The sequence below is a fragment of the Sus scrofa genome, chromosome 14 (assembly GCF_054392235.1).
Source record: "Sus scrofa isolate SSC_HxYL_T2T_F1_AM1 chromosome 14, Sscrofa_HxYL_maternal_Yorkshire_Landrace_v2.0, whole genome shotgun sequence".
NCBI classification, from domain to species: domain Eukaryota; kingdom Metazoa; phylum Chordata; class Mammalia; order Artiodactyla; family Suidae; genus Sus; species Sus scrofa.
Genome location: NC_139396.1, coordinates 64,463,389 through 64,485,152, shown reverse-complemented (window position 1 = coordinate 64,485,152; position 21,764 = coordinate 64,463,389). Strand labels below are relative to the sequence as shown.

Here is a 21,764-nt window from a genome sequence, read left to right as displayed (position 1 = left end):
TACACAAAAGTCAACTCCAGGACTATTGAGAACTTAAAAGAGGAAAAGCAAAATTTTTAAACTTTCCGGGAAAAAAAAAATCTAGAGAATATATTCGTGAGAAGTAGAGGGAGAATGAATTTCTTAAAGAAGACTGGGCAGCTACAAACCATAAAGGAACAGACTGGTGCTAGACAACATCGAAATTTTAAATGACTACATCAAAAGATACCAAAGGCAAAGTAAAAAGCAGCTACTCTCTGGGAGTGGATATTTGCACTACAGAAAACCAGCCAGTGATTAACATTTATAGAAAGAAGACCTGGGGTATTGTTCCGTCCTTGCTGTAACCCTCTTAGAGAAAGCACTATTTTTAGAGAAGCACTGTTTTTTTCCTCCTATTTTTCCAAATAGAAGCATCAATGCTCTGAGGCCCCATCACTGGTCAGGGCTTCAGAACAGCCATTTGAACCCAGCCCTCAATGGCTATGCTGCAGTCCCCACCCCAACCAAGTCACAAACAAAGGGACCAAGGAACACGCAAAACTACAAACAGGTCATTGGACCTCTCTCTGGGATGGGGGCGGGCTGCAGGGTTGGGAGCTCCTCTGGACAGATCTGAGAAAACTCTCAGGTTCAAGGTGATAACATAGGGAAGTTCCCAGGCCGGGGATTGAAACCGAGCCATAGCTGCAACTCAAGCTGCAGCTGTGGCAATGCCTGATCCTTTAATCCACTGTACCAGGCCAGGGATCGAATGCACACCTCCACAGTGACCTGAACTGTTGCAGTTGGGTTATTAATCCACTGCACCACAGTCGGAACTCTCATGAATACATTTTTAAGATATCACATGCCCTTGGGGTGACTGAGTTCAGCAATCACACAAGGAGCTTGGAGGTCAAAGGGTTTTAAGTCAGGTGAAGCAGAGGCTCAGAGAGGTTGACTACACGGTTGAGGTCACACAGCAAAGCAGCTGCAGAGCTGTCAGTCTCGGTGAGGTGGTCCTACCCCTTGCCCAGACACTTTCTGGTTCTCTCAACTGTCTCTGTCTCTCATACAAACATGCATACACACAGCACCCTGGCTCCCATGGGGATAAAAGACGCTGCCGAGGACAAGTTGCAAGTCACACTTTATTCACTCGCCAGGATGACTGGTGGGATCCTGGGCAGTGGGCCAGGCCCCCCAGAAAGGAGGAGATGGGGTGCTAGTTGGAGGGGTGGAAGGCGCCGCGCTGGTGCCACTGCATGTCACGGATGCGGCGCACAGACTGCACTTGGGGCTGGGGGGCCCCGAAGTCACCGCTGTCCTTGTAGTCACCCTTCTCCAGCAGGTACTGCAGCCCGCGGTAGCCAGGGTACTGGTAGCCGACCCATCTGCAGGGCCAGAGAGGAGGCGGGAGGGGACGTGGGGAGACAGGAGAAGCAGATGGAGAGAGAGAAGGGATCGTTCAGCCACTAGAAGCCTGCCAGTCATTTCACACAAACTGGCTGTTGAGAAGGACCATCACCACCCTGCTGGGTGGGGTCCAACCTTGACTTTCTTCCTTCCCTTGATGGGCACCTCACTATCTATAGACACAACTTCTTTTTTTTTTTAATTTTAAGTTTTATTTTTAGGGCTGCACCTGCGGCATATGGAAGTTCCCAGGCTAGGAGTCGAATCGGAGCTACAGCTGCCAGCCTACACCACAGCCACAGCCACACCAGATCTGAACCGCATCTGTTATCTACACTGCAGCTCCCACCTCAGGGCCTTTGCATGTGCTGCTCTAGCCATTTGGAATGCCTTCCTTTTTTTTAGCACCACAATCCCTGTTGTCTTGAGATTTCAGCTTGAGTTCCTTCCTCAGGGAAAGACGTTAGATTTGTGTGGATTCCTAAATGATTAACAGTGGCCCCCAACCAGACTTGTTAACTACACAAGGTAGAGGTTGGGTCTCACGAACTTCCCTTGACTTACCGATCGCCACCTAACATGGGGCCTGGTGTATGATAACACTCGACAAATAATTCGGTGAATGAATAAATAAGTAAATGGTGGGGAACCTGAGTACAGAACTGCGCACACTCTTAAGGGTTTCACGAACCCCAGAAAGCCAGTATGTGTGGGTAAACTACCTCTCTTGGGGGAAAAAAAGTCTTGATTTGAAACATCTTTCAATTCCTGCAGTCTAAATACTCCCCTAACTGATGACTTCAAGCCATCCATGATTAAACAACCGCTAACAACGATGCAGAAAAAGTCAGCTCTTGCAGGCTAGCACAAGCTGGCTGCAACACACCACTGCCCATCTTCAGACTCCCCACGGAAACCACATTTTTTTTTTTTGTTTTGCCTTTTTTTTAGGGCCACACCTGCAGCATATGGAGATTCCCAGGCTAGGGGTCCAATTGGAGCTGTAGGTGCCGGCCTTCGCCACAGCCACAGAACGCAGGATCCGAGCTGTGTCTGTGACCTACACTACAGCTCGTGGCAACTGCGGATCCTTAACTCACTGAGTGAGGCCAGGGATCAAACCCGAGCCATCATGGATATTAGTCAGTTTCGTTTCCACTGCGCCACAACAGGGACTCCAAAATTCACATTTTTTTCAGTGAGAAATTCCCCAATGCTGATGGCTGAGGTTTATGTGCTAAAGAAGTTTAGTTTGGTGGAGGAGGATACCTGCTGTTTCCAATCTCCAGAACTCGTGCACTAAAAGGCCAGTATGGGCTGGACTTCTGGCCTCGGACAGCTCTGAGGACCCGCTCCACTCATTCCCAGCCTTCTGCTCCCCACCCCGACCCGGCTCTGTCATACCCTGCCCCCACCCCCACCATTTACTGTCCTGTCATTTGGGGCTGAAGTTAAGGCCAAGGTTTTGCTCTTCCAGGATGGAGGGTGTTATCCAAAAGGCAGGTCGGGAGAGAACATCAGGGGCCAAAAGCCCCATATGGGCTGATGATTTCAATACCCATTTTCTAACGAGAAGACTGAGGTCAGGCATGTATCGGGCCCCAGACGGTGAGGCAGAGCAGGACTTGGCAGCCCAGGGTCTGGGCCCCCGGGGCAGGGCGCACACTCACGTGCCACTCTGCACCCGCACAGAAGACACTTTCTCCTGGTAGCCGTGGGCGTGGAAACTGGGCACGTCATCATCTATGACCTCCATCTTCTTCCCGGTGAAGTTGGGGTTCTCATAGAGGATGATCTTATGTTCCTGGCTGTCCTGGGGGCAGGGAGTGAGGGGAAGCGAATGTGGATGAGGGGGCCCAGAGCGGGGCCTTCCCACCCATCCTCGCATCCTGGAGTTGGGACCCGCATGCGCCACCTGCAGCCCTCCACCCCGGAACCCCACCACGCACGTGTCTAGGACAAAGGCCTCGTTAAGATCCTACGGGGCCATGCAACAGACACTCCAGACTCTACACTTTGAGGAATATTTGATTCTGAAATGTCATCTTCCCTCCCACAGCCTCAACTGCCCTATTTTAAAATAAAAGACTGCCATCACACTCACACACACACGCTTATTGAGCCTGTAGCAGATACTTGGAATATTTTGGCTTTCCTTCGCCTCCACATATCTTCCCATCCTCCTGTTCCTGTGTTTTTCTTAGTCATCTCCTTTCAACCTTTAAGTTTCTCTTATGTTCTTTGGCAGATGAGAAAACTGAGGCTCAGAGAGGTAAAGCAGTTTGGCCAAGGTCACACAGCTGGGAGTGCCAGAGCCAACAGATGAACCCAGGTCTGTGGAATGCTAAGTCCAATATTCTCTGATCTTCCATCCAGCTCTGGGGAGAACTAGGCTGGGCTGGGGAGGTTTGGGCATGTAACTGAGCATCACTGGGCCTTTTGCCCCTCTAGAGGGTTCATACACTAGTAAGAATTAGGATCAGAGAAGCACTGAAAGGTCACACTGGCATGAGTTGTGAACAAAAACTAAACTGCCTTCTCTACCACAAAATCCAGAATTTCTTTTAATATTTACGATGGCAATTATTTATTGAGCAATTGCTCTGTGATAGGAGTCACACAGCCCTGGACAGCACCGTCCACATAGAATAGAAAGTGAACAGCACCCCCTGAAGCACTTTGAATGAAGTTCCTAAACTTGTACAATGTGGCACCTCTCGGCTAAGCATGCTGGTTTCTTGGGACAGTAAATACTAATATACCCATTCTACAGATGCAGAAACTGAGGCTCAGAGAGGAGAAATGACTTATGTGAGGTCACAGGCCCAGGAAGTCCCCCCACCAGTCACAAGGGGCACATTGGCAGAAGTGAAGGCTCCTTCCTGGTCCCTAGATTCAGGCTCCAAGGGGACAGAGAGAGGAAGAAGATGAGGGTCAGGGGGCTTACCACTTTGATGGGTCTCAGGGAGCTGAGGGAGTCCGTCCTCCGACTGCTGGTCCAGGAGTCCCAGCGGGGGTACTCACCCTTCTCAAACACAAACTGTTCCCCTTTGCAGTTGGCTTGTTCATAGCCCACCCAGCTGCAGTGGAGACAGAAAGAAGGGGGTAGGTCAGGCTCACCCCAGGCTTCCTCTGATAGGACCCTGGCTACTTGCTCAGGGCTCAGAGATCACAGTCACCCAGCTCATCAAAACAAGTAGCAGCCTCATCTAAATCCCAATACAGCAAATCAAAGAGGATAATCACCTCGGTTATTTACCAGAACCCACCATGAAGCAGACTTCAATCACCTGGAACACAATCCAGAAATAAGGAAGCCCAAAATGGCCTGGCAACAAACACAGATACATAGAACCACAGATACATAGAGCCAGGGGTATGCTGCTAAGTGGTGTGCTCCAAAACAAAACAAATCCTGTTTTGTAGCATTTGCCAATTTCCAGGGTGTAAATACTCCCACTGTGGCTGATTTCAAACACTCAGTGTGACATAAGTGAGCATGAAGTTGGGAAGAAATGTGCCCAACAGACTCTAGGACATCACTGCATCTAAAGCTCAGGCCCCTTGTTCACACCAGCTCCTTCTCCTTGGGTCTATTTTCTCTTTTGTGTTTGATGGTGGTCTCTGAACTGCTACTCTACTCATATCCACAGTAGAAGAAAACTAGTACCTTAAAGAGAAGGATTACCTTCTGGTGAGACATGGAATATGGCAAAGGGGGAAGTAAGAAAAAGGCAGCAGGAGTTCCCACTGTGGTACAGTGGGGTAAGAATCTGACTGCAGCGTCTTGGGTTGCTGCAGAGGTGTGGGTTCGAGCCCCAGCCCGATGCAGTGTCAAAGGATCCAGTGTTGCTGCAGCTGTGGCTCAGTTCCAATATCTGGCCTGGGAAACTCCATATGCCGTGGATGCAGCCATAGGGGGGAAGAAAAGGCAGCACTGACTTAAAGATGCCTAGCATTTAGGGGTGTTTTTTTGCAGAGGCAAACATTTGAGCCTGGTGCACTAATGGCTGTTCAGAACAGTAATCTAAGTCCTTAATGGAAGAGGAAGTCCTGTTTCTCGCTGCTTTTAGAAAAGGATACACTCTTGATCTGGCAATTCTGCCTTAGGGTATATCCTAGAAAACAATTGTCAAGAGCTCACAGATATACCGATAAGGATATTCATTATGGTGTTGTTTATAATATCAAATAAAACAACTTCAACATCCAATGGGCGTGGCCTAGTTGAGTAAATTATGCCATACCCCATAATGGAAAGTTACAAAGGCATGAGAAATAATGAGGTAGGACATGGGCCCTCAAATTTAACTGGGCAGAAATATCACTAGGTGAGTTTGTACAATGCAGATTGCCAGGCTGCAGATGACCCAAGAGTTTTATTTAATGGGGCAGGGATGTGGCCTAAGAATCTGCACTTCAAAATCTCCTTCCCCATGGAGTTCCTGTCGTGGCTCAGCAGAAACGAATCTCACTAGCATCCGTGTGGATGCAAGTTCGATCCCTGGTCTTGCTCATTGGGTTAAGGATCTGGCATTGCCATGAGCTGTGGTGTAGGTTGTAGACACGGCTCAGATCTGACGTTGCTGTGGCTGTGGTATAGGCCAGTGGCTATAGCTCCAACTCAACCCCTAGCCTGGAAACTTCCATATGCCACGGGGGCAGCCCTAAAAAAGCAAAAAAAAAAAAAAAAAAAAAAACCAAAAACTTCCCTCTTTTTTGATTCTGATATAGATTTACCTCCCAAAAACTCTTTGAAAACCATTGACATAAAATGCTATTTTATGACATGGAGAGGATTTGAGATATCTTGCAAATTTTTTCAAACTGACTTATGAAACAGTATGTAAAGCATGACCTGACTTTTTATTAAATATATACTTATTAAAGTATAATATTGAGTATATTAATATTAAGTACATAAAGTATATATTTAATAAGTATATGTTTAATATAGACAGAGAAAATCAAATTTGTATCAAAATCTTAATAATGGTTACTTTCTGAGTGGTAAGATTATAGAGTTATATGGTTTTTTTTTGTCTTAAACCATTTCTCCTTCATTTTAAACAATAAATGAAAATATCGAAGTTACATTTTCAAAAAAAAGCAGAGGAATGTAATGTCTATTTGAGATATTCTTTCACCCATTGTGGTTTAGTGGGTTAAGAACCCAACATAGTATCCATGAAGATGTGGGTTCAATCCCGGGCCTTGCTCAGTGGGTTAAGGATCCGGTATTGCCGCAAGATGCCATATAGGTCTCAGATTCGGCTCGGATCCTGCATTGCTATGGCTGTGATATAGGCTGGCAGCTCTAATTCCAAATCAACTCCTAGCCCAAGAAACTCCATATGAAGCAGGTGCAGTCATTAAAAAAAAAAAAAAAAAAAGACAACTGGAAAAACAAATGTTGTTCTTCAATGGTCAAAACTTCAGCTGCCCAGGGAGCTCTCAGGCACACCGATGCCCTGAGCTTGTCAGGCAAGTGGGGCTGGGCTGCACTGGCCCATTCCTCTAGCTGGGTTCTCCCCCTCAGCAGACTCTGATGCAAGTAGGGTCATTGCACGCTGCAGAAGCCCCATGAACCTTGAGGTGCGGTGCAGGTCAGCCAGAACCCACAAACAGACTCACTGACCTGTTCACTGGGGCTCACTGGTGGCCACCCATGATGTCAGAGCCTCTTGCAGAGAAGGAACAGTCAAAGAACCACAAAGGGAGGACCCTGCCGGCCATGCTCAGTGATGCAAACTGAGCGCGACAGAGTCAGACCTGACCAGTCAGTCACCTCCCCTTCTCTTGAGTCAGGGCATCCCACGCCTGCTGCTCCCCAGATGTGTCAGCAAATTATCAAAGACCAAGTACTACCAGGACCTGGGAAGGGAGGAGTGGATGCAGAGTTGGAACATCCATCTTTAAACCTCCCAGAAGAGTGAGGACACTTCCAGAGCCAGAGATTGGCAGCTCTAAAAAGGTCCATGGGAGTCACACATCCATCTTCCTGCCTCAAGGATGTGGCTGACCTTGGTGCCAGGCTTTCCACATTAACTCCATCCCTTCATCCCAAGGAGGACTGGCTATCCTCATCCTACACAGGAGGCAACCTAAGCTCAGAGAGGGAAGTTCCTGGTCCAACCTCACTCAGCCAGACGTGGTGGAACCAGGATTTGAGCCTGACTCTATTGGACCTCAAAGCACAAGCTCTCCATATGCTACTGGGACCCCAAATCCTGGTCCCCCAATCGCATGGTCTAGGAGCTCAGTGAGAGTGGATCCCTCCAGCTGCACAACCTGATGGCCACAGCCTGTCAGCCCCTGACCAAGAGAGGACCCCCAGGTACATACGGTCCAGCCTGCACCAGGACAGAGCCTGCCTTCTCCACTCCCGTCTCCTTCAGGTTGGGGCAGGGCCCGTTGAGCTCATGCGAGTGGCCCTGAAAGTTCTCCTGCTCAAAGATGATGATCTGCAACAGGAAGAGAGAAGAGAGTCAGACCCCCAACATGATGGGGAGGATGGAGAGCAGGGCAGTGGGATGAATGGGGACTTGGAGATCCTCGAAGGATGCTGAAGGATTCCACGTTTGGGAATCAGGAACCAAATATAAAGTCTGACACTCCTGGCTCTTGTTACCAGCTCTGAGACCTTGGAGCCAGCATGTTACCTCTCTGAGCCTCAGTTTCCCCAGCAGGAAATAAAAGCAGAACCTACCTCATAGGGTTGTTGGAAGGACTCAGAGGAGCATAATTGTTAGCATACCATGTTTGCTCTGGGTGTGGGAGGTGTACTTAGTTAAGGGAGTGCTACAGATCCTGAGTGGAAGTAGCAGAACTGAGACTGGAGCCCAAACTCATCTGATGCTATTTCCAGTACAGTAACACCTTATAAACTCTCATATGTATGCAAAGCACCAGGCATCTTGATAAACATGGTTTCTGGGGCAGCAGGTCAGGGCAGGGGGGACCTCTCCTGGGTCTGTATTTCTAATGAATTCTAGGATGAATTTGGTACCACTGGTCTGTGGATCACAGTAGAACAGCAAGATGCTAGACAATGCTGCTTAAGCTTCTCTTGCCCATTGGAATTGGATCAGTATCACCATATCCACCCTTCATCCCCATCTCACCCGTAAAACTATACATACCTGTGCCCTTTTCTTAAACCCCTGCAGCGTTTGCAGGCTTTTCTTCCCCTTGGGATACCTCTAATAAGGACTTCACTCCCATTGCCTCACCTGGTCTTCTCATCAGCCCAGGGAAGTGTTGGCAGGATCTCCATCCCAGAAACTGAAGCTCAGCAGAAATGGAGAGGCTGCCCACAGCCTCAGAGGCAAGTGCTAATGGGGGCCAGCTGCTACCTTTCACAACTACAAAGAAAATTTAGGGAGCAGGGATTTTCCAGCCACATTTCCCCCAGGGAGCTATCTTTGGATGAAGAGGTGGGTTCAGGGCAGCGGGCTCCCAGGAGGGGCAGCGGCACAATCCACAAGGTCAGCACTGGCTGGATCAACGTGACCCTCTCTCCCAGCCTGGGGATTAGCCAGACAAAGCCATGGGAGGGAGGCCCAGCAGGTCTCACAAATTCCACAGGCTCAATTCAGCCTTTATGTTCACTGACAGGACCTCAGATGGGTCAGGAGACCTGGGCTCTAATGTCGCCTCTGCTGCATCCAGCTGTGCAACCCGAGGAAGACACGTGATGGCTCCGAGCCTCAGCTGCCCCATCCATAAAATTGGGAGTCATGCCTATTTTGCAGGGTTACTGGGAAGAATCCAGAACATGAGAGCCAGGAAGGGCAGCCTCTCCATGCATTTGAAAGGCCTCAGAGAGCCCAGGAGCTCAGTATTATTATTGATGTTATTTATCAGCAAATAGATGCTAGAAACCTAGATATTACCTAATCCTTTCTACCTGTGCTGGCCAACACAGTAGCCATTTACTATATGCTCATGTGTGGCTAATCTGAATTAAGGTGTGCTATAAGCATCAAATATACATCACACGTTGAAGATTAAGTATGAAAAAAAGAACGTAAGCATTCCTGCTGTAGTGCAACAGGTTAAGGGTCCACTGTGGTTTCTGCAGTGGCTTGGGTCAATCCAGTTCAATCCCCAGCCCGGCACTGTGGGTTAAGGATCCAGCGTTGCCATAGCTATGGTGTTAAGTCACAGCTATGGCTCGGATTCGATCCCTGGCCTGGGAACTTCACTGACTATACATTAGGATATATTGGGTTTCATAAAAGAGAACATGAAGGTTAATTTCCTGTTTTCTTTTTTTACCTTGTTAACATGGCTATTAGGAAGCATTAAACTCCATACGTGGCTACCATTTGAAAGCTTTTGGACAGGATAGCTCCAAACCACGTCACACTGGCCTTCTTGCTGCTCAGATGCACGCGGCTCACTGAGAGCTCAGGGCCTATGCACTCAGGGGAATGCTCTGCCCCTGTGCCCACTCCCGGATTTTCACTGCTTCCTCACTTCCTTGTCACCTCCTCAGAGAAGTCCTCCCTGACCACCTTAGCTAAAATGTTCCTCATCCCCCCCCACCACCCAATGCTAGGGAAGCCCACTCTTTTTGTTCCTTCCCAACACTTCTCACTCCTTCAAGTCATATGTTTATTAGTTATTGTCTGTCCTCTAGAAAGTAAGCCCCGTAAGGGACAGAATGGGATGAGTGGTGAGGGCCTGCGTCAGCTCAAGCTTTCAGGGCTGGCAGTAGGGGGCAAATCAGATGAAAGGGCCATTCTAGGATGGAATCCATGCCTGAGGCCCCTGAAGCAGAGGGCAACAGGCAGGCAGCTTGGTGGACAGTAGCTGGTAGAAGCTTGGGGCAGAGTCAGTGACAAGCCCCGGACATCGGGATAAGATCCCACCACCCTTAGGAGGAGAAAACAAAGGCTCCATTAGCTGGTGTCAGGTGGACATGTGTTAGGCTGAGCCTGTTTTCTTCACCTCTTTGCAATTACCTTATGCCACGAGTCCAACTCTCCCTGTTTTTTGGAGGTGGGAACTGAGGGTCATAGAGGTCAACACTTTCACCCAGTTGTGAAGCAGGGAATCCCACCCCACCTCCTAGTCACAAGCCTCCCCTCCCCCAGACCTTCCCAGGCTTTGGGGGACCCCCCCCCCAGGCAATGGGGTGCAGGGAAAGGCAAAGAAAATAAAGTCTCCAAAGCCAGAAGCATGCTAGGCATGGGTGGGGGAGGGCCTTCTGAATCAGCCCCCTACTCCTAGGAAGCAAGCAGGGGAGTCTGGGGCCCAGAGAGGAGGTGCCCCGGGAAGGAAGACACCAGCCCACTTTACAGAAGGGAAAGCAAGTCAGAGAGGCGCTGTGCTGCCCCCGGCCCCCGCATGGTACCCACCTTGGGGTTGAGGGGCTGCGGCTTGCCCGCTTGGGTCTGGTGGTCTGAGGCCATGGTGGGCTGTCTGTGCAGGAATGACCTGGAAGGCATTGGGGGGAAGCACAGTTGAGGACTTCGGACCCTCAGCTCTCTCCCTGGGGGCCTTGGAGCCATTCCAGCCTTGCATCCTGATTTTCATTTGATTTAGTACAGTGGGGACAGCAGGTAGCTGCCTAAACATCCATCCTGAGCTTCACTTCTTTGCATCTGGGTCAGCTCCAAGGGCGGCGGAGAAAGGAGGTCTACTAAAAAATAAAGTGAGGACCTAGAGCTTGGCCCTGGACAATGGATCTTTAATTGAATCAGCTCCACGATACCATGCAGATGTCTTGATTAAAAGAACACAGGACCAGCAGACAAAACCCATACCCTGGCCATGCTTGGCCGGGTTGTATCTCCCAATTTGCAACCTCAAAGTCCACTATACCCCTGCCCCTCACCCCTAACTTCTTCCTTGCCTCTCTGCTCCTGACCCAGCACCCAGAATGCTCCTCTCCACCGCGGTATCTGTCCCACCCCCTGATTAGCACACATACTTGCTGCAGAACTCAATCTGTCTTTGCTTTTGCTACGCTTAGCAAAGATACAAGTGTAAGGGAAGTTAAGACAATGTAATAGGCAGCCGTGGGGAGAATCTCTTAGTGACAGAAAAGTCTAGAAAAGTGTCCATTTCTTCTCCCTTCCTGCAGGAGGGGCAGAGAACCCAGCCTGGGTTTTCCTAGTGTAGAGGGAAAAACCTGTCTCCTCCTCCCGAGATAACATCCAGCTTCCAGAAGCTCCTTCCACACTAGAGGCCAGGCTTTTCTTTCCCTCAGAAAGAAAAGGACATTCAACTAAGCAGTCGGGAGTCAACCCTGCTCTTCTGCCCTAAGATACCAGCCCTCCGGGCCTGTCCCTGTGCCGGAAGTCCCACCATTACAGTCCCTCACCCTCAGCATCCTCAGACTAGAGATTAAGCGCAAGTGGTTCAACTCAAGGGCTGCCCTCCACCGCTTCCCAGCATCAAGGCCCTGGGAGGGGCATCCCCCATCCCCTCTGTGCCTCAATTTCCTGTTCTGTAAAATGGGGACAGCAGGGCACCTGGTAAATCTATGAGCAGATGGTAATGATCCGATTGTAATGCACTTGGCCATCATCCTGGAACACACTCAGTACATGGCAGCAATTATGGCATTTTTAAGGTCCTTTCCACGCAGCTTTGGAGTCACCAGTTGCTGGGAGCGCCCCGAGAGGGGCAACTTCTTCCCAACTGCTCATGCTCCCCAAGGCAGGACATGGGGCGGACCACCGAGAAGTTTTGTGGATACGGACAGAGCGGACTCACCGCCCTAGAGACAAAGCTGAGCCTTCCACGGTTTTATCCCTTCCACTTGCAAACCCTCAGTTACATTCTCTTCTGCTGGCAAAACGAGCATGCTGATGGACTGCTTGAGATTAATAAAGAACCTCACCAAATTTCACACTCCATGCAGACACCGTCCTGGACCACTCACCTACATTATCACTGCGCAAAAGAGGTTTCAGGACCCCCTCCCCCATTTAAGAAAAGAACATTGAGGCTGAGAGCCTTGAGGTCTTTGCCAAAGTCACCTTGTCAGCAAGTGGTAGCCTCTGGATTCACACCCACGTCTCCCACCCTTTCCATCAGGGAGGAGGATGAGAGAGAAAGGCAAGACAAGCAAGAGAGGCATTCTTACCAGTGACACCAGCCCCTGAGAGTGCCCGTGAAGCCTGCAGGCGGGAGGTGGCATTTATATCTTCCCTAGGAGTGCCGGTGCCAAGACGGGTGACTGCTGCATCCCTGTGGAAAGCGGGCCGAGAATGCTGGATTAAGCCCTCACCAAAGCCCGGGTCAGCAAATGCCCACAGACATTGTGTCTCTGCACAATAATGTCATTAGCTTTCAGATTCGGCCGCGCCAGGCTGGTCAGGCGGTTGGGCAAGGAGATGCCCGCTTTGCATGCATCAGCCGTCCAGCTGCCAGGACCTGGGGCATGCTGGGTTCACTAGTGTGGTCAGCTGAGCCCTGGGGGAGGCAGAGAAAGGCAAATCTCAGTGGCCTTGGCAGGAAAAAAAAAAAAGGCACAGAAAGGTGGCTTGGTGGGGTCCAGCATCCGTGCATCATCCATGCATTCAACAAATTTTTATCAGGCGTGTACTTGGCGCCAAACTCTGCTCTAAGGGCTAGTGTTAGGAAGGGACCTACCCCAGTCTGAACCATCCAGAAAAGCTCCTGGGAAGAAGCAAGTCCTCAGGGATGGGGATAAATTAGCCTGAGAAGCTGGATTGAGAGAAGAGTTCCAAGCAGAAGGGGACCAGGTAAAATGCACTGTCATGATATTTCAAGACCTGAAAAGAGGTTAATGCCACTACAGGGTGGCCTATGATGGGGCAGGGCCTGGGCTGAGTTACCAAGACGGGCAGAGGCCTGATTGTGCAGGATGAAGTTCCCTCTCTTTGGCTCTGAAAGCCTCTGACTATCCAGGCACCCACCATTCTTAAGTGGGGTGCCCTTAGGATGCTCAGGCTGGTGGTTTGGAGAAACTTCTCGGATCCCTACTGACGGCCCCACTGCTGCTGGGCATTTGGCCTTTTCTGGTGTTCCTCCCATGTACAGGTCTTCCCTGGACTAAATCCAAGATCAGACAGGAGAGAAGGGACAGCACTGGGGTTTGGAAACCAGGTTTGAATGAGGAGACCTGCATGCCCCCACCTTCCACATCCCCAGTACCCACACACACCCCAGCCTCCAGCCAGGCTGGGTCTCTCCATAGCACGTTGCCACCTGACGTTATGTTATCCATTTACTTCTTGCCTTTCCAGTTAGAAGATCAGCATCAGGAGGGAAGGGCCACTGTCTCCCTGCTTTACCACCTGTTGGGCTGCACCCAGCAGGTCTACAAGCCTAGTAGTTGCCTGGTCTTGAGACTGAAGAAAGAGCCCAGCGACAGCAACGGAGACGACATTGGATTGGAAGAGGTGGGCGGGGGGGTGGGAGGATCTAACACAAAGGGTCCTGGGGCAACACCCACCTGGTGTGGCAGACGGTGGGCAGGACATGGCAGCATCTCAGCTACTTGGGGAGGAGGAAGGCTGCTGTCATTTATAGGGGAATTGATGTCAAGTGGGCTCACAGTTACCAGGGAAACCAGCAGCCCTATAATGAAGAGGACTGAGTGGCCGTGTGAGTGAAGCAGGGGCTGGTGGAGCAGGGGCTGGACGGAGCGAGAGGACAGCCACTTTGAGTGGCCTGACCGCACCCTCCAGCCCCACATCCCCTGCACAACCCTGACTGTCTGGGTCTGTCCCTCTCCCTCGATACCGCTGGAGTCAGGGAGAGGCGCCCTGCACCCGAACAGCACAGGTGCAACCCAGACACCAGCCGCTCCGGAGGATCCAGAGTGAGCCAGGCGCTTATCCAGTCAGATGGTCATGGGAGCCTAGAGGAGGAAGCCAGCCTCTGCCTTAGACCCAGTAATCAGACCCTTTTCACAGCGAGGGCACTGTGGCCGCCCTGTCCACGCACAGATTCCCTCCCCCGAGACGAGGGTTGATGTGTAAGGTGTTCACCAGGCACAACGCAGGGAAGGTCGTGACCATGACGCGAAATACAAGCAGTAACAGCACAGATGACACTGCTCCTTGGCCGTGTCCTGGCACGACCATCTGCCCAGCCACTGCGGTCCCCACAGCCAGGCAGAGTACCCAAGAGATGGTTCAACAACCAGCCACGGGGATCATACAAGGGGCCTTTCTCCAGGAAGGGCCTGGGTCAGTCACCTCAGCAGCCCCAGGTGGGGCCGGGAGCAGACAGTGGAACCCAGGCGCCCTTCCTACGCTCTTCTCCGCAAGGCAGCAAACCCAAGCCCCCTGGGGACCTACCTGCCGGCCTCTGGGCTGTGTTGCCACGTGTTCTCCGGGCATAGGTCCCTCTCCAGGGCAACAGCAAGGTGTCATCCTGACCGGTGGTAGACAACGGTCCTTCGGTCCCTCGGTGTCCACTGCTGGATTCGGAGGGTGCTGACTAGTTGCCCCTGGTTGACCCAGTGCAGGCACTGACGACCAATCCCGGGGGCTCAGTCACAGCTCGTAGGGCCTGCGTGAGCTCCTGTCCATGTGCTGAGGGTGGTTCCGTCTCAGTTGCTTACGTTGCCCCCTCATAGCCCTGCAGCAGGGGTGCAAGGCAGGTGGAAAAGCCAGCGTATGGCTTCCACTGGCTCCCCCAGACTGCTCGGTCCTTGGTCGCTACCCACATCCGCGTGGTCCTGTCCGTCACACAGGGCTGTCAGACCCCGAATAGTGGTTGTGAGGCTCAAAGCCTCCTCCTGGCCTTTTGTAACGTCCCCCACATGTTGTGACATCGTAGATGGTGCACATCTGCTCCAGTCCCGCAAGGTCACTGCGCTGCCCCTTCTCACAGCCGCCACCAGAAGCCCAAGGACACTCTGGTCATTCTGCCACTGCCCCAGGTCCCCACCAAACCCCTCTGGGTAACTGGCCACGTCCAAGTCACAAACCTGTCCCTGAGTCCATACCCCTAAAGCCGGTGTCGGTAGTGCTTCAGGGGTGGAAGTCGGGGAGGTAACACCGAGCATCCCAGAGATGGGTCCTCGCAATTCGTCCCTATTCACCAGCAGCCCCGAGCAGTCACATGAAAGAGCCTCGAGGTTAAGAGGACTCCTCGGTCCTCTTCTTAATAGAAGAGACAGACACTTCAGGGTGGTCGCCTGCAGCAGGGCCCCGCAGGCCAGCGGACGGCCATCTGGGGATCACCCCGCGGCTTTCTGTCCCATCACGTCCCAACTTCTCGGCACTCACGGGAGTTTGCTTGGCCTCCTGGCTGCTGGGCTCGGGGTTGGGCTGCACCCTGCAGTCCTGTGAGCCCTGTGGTTGCCCAGCCTTTGAGCCCAGAGGCAAGAGACATCAATGGTTACTGGACAGGGGATCTTACACATGCAAAACAAAGGCTCTCGGGGTGACACCCCACCATGTGCAGCCCACAAAGAGCAGGACACAGCCGCCATCTTTACTCCTGGGCGGGGAGAAGGAGGCTGCCTTTTATAGGGGAACTGACGTCACGCTGGCTCCTCAGTTACCAGGGGAACCAGCAGCCCCGCCCAGCCCCTCAGGTTAATGACCTGCACCAGGGCAGATGTTTCCCTTTAATAATCTAGCAGGTGGAGCCATTCTGGCCTGAGGATTAGAATAGTCACCAGCTGGGCATGAGGCCGGCCTTCACGTGAAGGGCCTGTGGGTGGAGTAGGGACTGGTAGAGCAGGGGCTGGACGGAGCCAGAGGACAGCCTGGCTGTCCACAACCTCTGGAGATGGATGTGGTGATGGTTGCATGACAATATGAATGGATTTAATGTCACTTCAAGTGCCCTGACCACACATCATCATATCCCACAGCCCGGAGCCTGACACATAATAGAGACTTGTTTTGTTTTCTTAGGACTGCCAAAATCAAGGGCCCAACACTAAAGGCTTAAGACAACAGAATTTGGGGTATAAAATGGTGCAGCTTCAATGGAAAACAGTGTGGTGTTTCCTCAAAAGGTTAAGCATAGAATTCCCATGTGAGCCAGTAATTCAACTTCCAGGGTATCTCCCAAGAAGTAAAGCAGGGACACCAGAAGATATTTGCATACCATACACATGGCAGCATCAGGCACAATGGCCAAAAGGTGGCAACAATCCAAATATTCACTGACAGGTGACTGGATAAACAAAATGTGTTTTATTCTTACAATGGATTATTATTTAGCCTTAAAAAGGAGGAAAATTCTTTTTTTTTTTTTTTTTTTCCTCTTGTGGCCACACTCACGGCATATGAAAGTTCCTGGGCTAGGTCGAATGCTAGGCCACAGCCACAGCAACACAGGATCCAAGCCACATCTGCGACCCATACCGCAGTTCAGAGCAATGTGGGATCCTTAACCCATTGAGTGAAGCCAGGGGTCGAACCTGCATCCTCACATACACTAAGTTGGTTCTTTACCTAGATACAAGAGGACAAATACTGTATGACTGCATTTGTATGAGGTTCTTAGTGCAGCTGCATTTAGAGACAGAAGGTACAAGAGTGGTTGTCAGGGTCTGGAGTGGGGGGATGGGGAATTATGGTTTAATGAGTACAGAGTTTAACACCTCTGGAGATGGATGTGGTGACAGTTGCATGACAATATGAATGGATTTAATGCCACTAAACTGTACACTTAAAAGTGGCTAAAATGGTAAATTTTGTTTATTCAGCAGGCAGAATATTTTACCGCAATTAACATAATGACAAAAAAAAAAAGACTTCCAGAAATGTACTGTCTCACAGTCCTGGAGGCTAAAAGCCTGAAATCACCTTCTCTGTGCTAAAAAGAACACAAGCCTTGCTGTTCCCAAAAACAGTTTGACCTTTAGATACAAAGGAGTCAGAGCGAGAAGGAGCCTTGGAGGTGACCAAGTGGAGAACCCGTCCCCTCTATCAGCACCAACTCTCCCTTGTCGTGACAACTATTTTACGAGAGCCCGTTCATTTCCTGAAATAAAATGGAAACTCTAAGTCACCTACCTAATGCTCTCGGAATAAATTAATAATAACATGTCCTAAGTCTAATATAAAAGAAGAGAGAAAATGAAAGGCGTAGCCATATGTATCTCAATATATAAAGGTTTGTACCCAGCTCTACCAGAATAATTTGAACAAAGAGTTAGGGATTTGTGCCACTTTTAATGGACAAGTTTGGGTAAGAATAGTGAACTGAAGTTGTGTTTGACATTTGTAGATGCCTGTGAAGAACCGTCTTGAACATAACATAGCCAGACATATGGATTGAGGTGTTTATTGGTGATGCAAACACTGCAGGCAACACAACAACTTTGCGGGTGCCATGATTTTTCCAAAATGGGGAGGAGTGCTTGGTCAAGTTCCCACCCAAGGGGAGGGTGCTGGGGTATTTATATGCTGATACCTGTTAGCCATGGGACAAAGGCTGCTCCTAGTATGTGTTATTTCTCCAGAATTCCAGGTGTCCCTGGGGCACATGGGCATGCAAGGGCTGGCAGCTAGTCTGCAACCATCTAGGGAAAGATAAAAAATACCCAGGGGGCAGGTAGCAGGCAGTGGCAGGAGGACCCCAAGAGACCCAGGCAAGGGGGATGCACTCACGGAGGCTCACTGATGGTGGACCCCAAGGAGAATGGCCTCGAGGGCCTGCCCAGCTCCTGGGGGTCCTTGGGCTGCTGTCCTGTCTCCATGAGCCCTGCTCACCCGCCGCATCCCATTCTCCCCATGAAGCCTTGTCACAGCTCAGATTCCCCAAGATGAGCCTCGGAGCCTAGTTTCCTTCTTTCTTTCTTTCTTTTTTCTTTTCAGGTGTCTGCAGCATATGAAAATTCCCAGGCTAGAGGTTGAATCAGAGCTGCAGCTGCCAGCCTACCCCACAGCTGTGCCTGATCTTAGCCACATCTGTGACCTGTGTGACCACCTGCAGCAATGCTGGATCCTTAACCCCCTGGGCAAGGCCAAGGCTCAAACCTGCATCTTCACAGACACTATGTCAGGTTCTTAACCTGCTGAGCCACGATGGGCACACCATAGTTTCTTTATTTCCTTGCTTGCACCGGTGTGCTTAGGGGGAACACACATTATTGATTAACTGGAAAGTCTCTGCTCCACACAACCATGGAGCCTGTCTCTAGGGTCATTATTTTTAATGATTCAGAGGAGGAGGATGCATACTTCTAGAGCCCACACTTTGTTTATTATTCTCATCCCTTTCTGCAAGTTAAAAATAGGCTAATACTCAAAATAACCTATGGGATGGGTAGTGTTATTTTTTTTTCTTCCAAAAAAATTTTTTATTCACATATTTCAGGTCATGTCATTAACTTTGTGTTACAAATGACAGTGGCACAGAGAGGTTAAGTGGCTTGCCCAAAGGCACACAGGAAGTGATGGTGCCTGGAGAGGAACCTGGGTGGTGGGAATCAAAGACCCATCTCGGCCATAAGGCCTCTAATCCCTCTAATCAGTTTAGTCTTACTGTCTCTATTAGTCTCCGAGTCCGCTCCATTGAGGAAAGTGATATCCTGTCCCTGAACCTTGACCTTTTGTCACCAAGGGATATACTTCTTTCCCTGTCCTACTCAGGCTCTAGCCCCTGCTTTAGATGGAATTTGAACTCTAGGTTGGAGTTAAGAGCCACTTTCCTGAGTTATGCAGGCCTGGGGTCAAAGCCCAGCTCTGCCACTCCCTGGCTGTGTGACCTCAGCAGTCAGCTACCCCTCTCTGTGCTCCCAAGGTCCTTAGGAGGCTTGAACAGGACAATGTATGGGAGTGGTTGCAGAGAGCAAGTGTTCCTTGTTGCAGGTGGTTATTATGGCTTTGAGGCTTTGGACAGGGACACTGGGACATCAGTGACCTCCTGGGTCTGCGCTGGATCTGGGGGTCCACATGAAGCCCATCTCTAAGGATCAGCCCAGCTCTACAGTCTGGGACCAAGTCTGGCTGGAGGGAAGGAGAGAAGGGGGACACCCCCAGCTCTGCATTGGCCTCCCTGGCTCCCCCGACCCCATTGCCAAGGAACTCCTTAACTGAGACCAGGCATGGGCAGCTCCTAGAGCATAGCAAGTGCTCAATAAACAGCTGCCACTGCATGGCCAGCAGCCCCAGCAGCAGAGGCTTCAACTACAGCATCAACAGTTGGTGGAGGTGGGGAGATAGGAGCTTTAGAGATGGACTTCAGTCCTAGTTTCACATCTTAAAAGAGGGACAGTGGACCTCTGTTTCCCTCTTTGCAAGTGGGGGGGTCACCATCACCCATCACAGAGTTGATTCTGTAAAGCAGTAGTGGGCGTGGTCACAGTAGCGGCTGGATAGCTGTGGCCAATAGTATTGTTGTTGTAACTGTTGTGGCAACTACTCTCATCTTCTCTGTGATGTCTCCATGCCCCCAATGGATCTGTCAGAGTGTGTGGGCTCTAACATCAGCACGCAGGGCTCAAACCTCCACTCTACCACCACCTGTCTGTGTGGCCCTAGAAAGGTGATTCTGTCAGTCTGAACCTGTTTCCTCATCTGATAAATAGGATTAAAAACTGTGCTACCTTCCAAGGGCATTGTTAGGGTTTAACGAGGTGATGTGGACGAGTGATTCAAGTGATTTCTCTGCTGTGCACATTTTTTTTTTTTAAATGCAGTCTGAAGTAACTGAAAACCGCTGCATTTCTTTCTTTCTTTTTTTTTTTCTTTTTATCTTTTTAGGGCTGCACCCACAGCATATGGAAGTTCCCAGGCTAGGAGGCTAATCAGAACTACAGCTGTCAGCCTGTACCACAGCCATAGAAATGTGGGATCCAAGCCACGTCTGCGACCCACAGCACAGTTCATGGCAACGCCGGATCCTTAACCCTCTGAGCAAGGTCAGAGATTGAACCTGCAACTTCATGGTTCCTAGTTGGATTCATTTCCACTGCACCATGACAGGAACTTCCTTTTTTTTTTTCCTCTCTCATTTCTGAAAAATGTTTTCTTAGGGCTCGCATCAGTTGCATCAGCAGTGGGGAGGGTGTAGGTGCCTGGGACAGGCTCTGAGTGTGACAGGGGAACAGAGTCGGGTTTGGCTCATGCAGGGGGGAGGGATGGGGTTTTGTCCCCAGGCCTGTGGGAAGCCAGCTGTCTCCTGCCTGTCAGAGGGACAACTCCTCTCCCTCCCACTGGGAACAGAGGAGATACACGTGTATCCTTGGCACGGCCATGGTGTCCCTCTTGGGCTGGATGAAGTGACAGTCAGGGGTGGCAGGTGGGAGGGAGGCTCAGCCCCAGAGCTGAGGTTGAAGAAGCCCTCTGGGCAGGGGACAGTCACTGAGGCATGGAGGAGAGAGTGTCGGGGGTCACAGCTCTCCTGGATCTCTGCAGAAGCCTCCCAGCTGGTCTCCTGCCTCCCCCTTGGCCCCATCGTTCTGCTCTGTGCCAGAGCAATCCTATTAAACCCAAAGGTAGACCGTGTCTTGCCCTTTCAAACTCAGTTTTCCAGAGTCCGTAGAGCCCTAACTACCAACCTCCTTACTGTGTCTCTATCACTCAGCTGACACTGCTGTCCACGACCTTCGAACCTGTGCTTCCTCCACTTGGAATGTTCTCGTGGCTCATTCAGGTCTGATGAGCTCAAATGTCACCATCTCAGAGAAGAGTTCTCTGACCACCACCCCATCACCTTGCATCCTTGTACCCCACTTTCTTGTCCTTAGCCCTCACCACCTCCTAATGTTAGATTCCAACTCTACTTGTTTCTTCATGTTCTGTCTCAGAAAGTGGACTCTGTGAGGCTGGGGCTTTTTGTTCACTGCTGTGTCCTCTGGCCTTGAACAAGAACTGGCATTTGCTGAATAAACAAATTAAAATAGAGATTAAGAGAGCCAGATGGGGGATGATGGATAGATCAATGGGAGAAAGGGAGAATAGATGGATGGAAATGTGGCTAGATTAATGGATGAAAGGACTGATGCAAAAATAGAAGGATGGTGGGTGGGCAGAGGGATAGATGGATGGGTGAGAAGGATATAGGATGAATTGTGGATGGATGGATGGATGGAGGGATAGATGGGAAGGATATGGGATGGAGGAAGGGAGGGAAATTGGATGGATGGATGGTGGATGGAGGGATTGATAGAAAAGAAGGATGGATGGATTAATGGCTGAAAGGACTGATGCAAGGACAGATGGATGGGATGGAGGGATGGATGGAAAGAGGAAGGGAGGGATGGGGGTGGAGGGAGGAATATAGGATAGATGGGTGGAGGGATGATGGATGGAGGGATTTTGGATGGAGGAGTGATGGATAGATGGGAAGGATATAGGATGGAGGGAGGGGTGGAAGGAAGGATATTTGATGGATGGATAGTGGATGGAGGGATTGATAGGAAGGATTGGTGGATTAATGGCTGAAAGGATTGATGCAAGGACAGATGATGGGATGGAGGGAGG

At 50.5% G+C, this 21,764-nt stretch overlaps 1 protein-coding gene across 3 annotated transcripts; it reads right to left on the bottom strand.

The window, feature by feature from the left end:
- Positions 1–1,101: 1,101 nt before the first annotated feature.
- CRYBB2 (crystallin beta B2) lies at positions 1,102–15,818 on the bottom strand. Of its 3 annotated transcripts, XM_084997574.1 has the most exons (8): positions 15,603–15,818; positions 14,667–14,949; positions 12,482–12,585; positions 10,746–10,824; positions 7,726–7,844; positions 3,485–4,460; positions 3,051–3,193; positions 1,102–1,358 (listed from the first exon to the last, which is right to left on the bottom strand). In XM_084997574.1, exons 6-8 carry the CDS (start codon positions 3,557–3,559, stop codon positions 1,190–1,192), a joined length of 387 nt encoding a protein of 128 aa, XP_084853700.1. In that variant the 5' UTR covers positions 3,560–4,460; positions 7,726–7,844; positions 10,746–10,824; positions 12,482–12,585; positions 14,667–14,949; positions 15,603–15,818; the 3' UTR covers positions 1,102–1,189. The 3 variants fall into 3 exon arrangements, with proteins under 3 accessions (XP_084853700.1, XP_084853699.1, XP_003483492.1); XM_084997573.1 differs by having other exon boundaries at positions 14,667–15,818; XM_003483444.4 differs by having other exon boundaries at positions 4,328–4,460; positions 14,667–15,818.
- Between the last annotated feature and the right edge of the window lie 5,946 nt (positions 15,819–21,764).

What these genes read in the sequence shown, in the direction of transcription:
- CRYBB2 (XM_003483444.4), bottom strand. Translation starts at nt 10,799, where the DNA reads ATGGCCTCAGACCACCAGACCCAAGCGGGCAAGCCGCAGCCCCTCAAC. An exon ending in CCCTGAGACCCATCAAAGTG is followed by an intron (nt 3,194 to 4,327) that starts GTAAGCCCCCTG and finishes CCCTGCCCCCAG; the next exon opens with GACAGCCAGGAACATAAGAT. An exon ending in GTGCGGGTGCAGAGTGGCAC is followed by an intron (nt 1,359 to 3,050) that starts GTGAGTGTGCGC and finishes CTGGCCCTGCAG; the next exon opens with ATGGGTCGGCTACCAGTACC.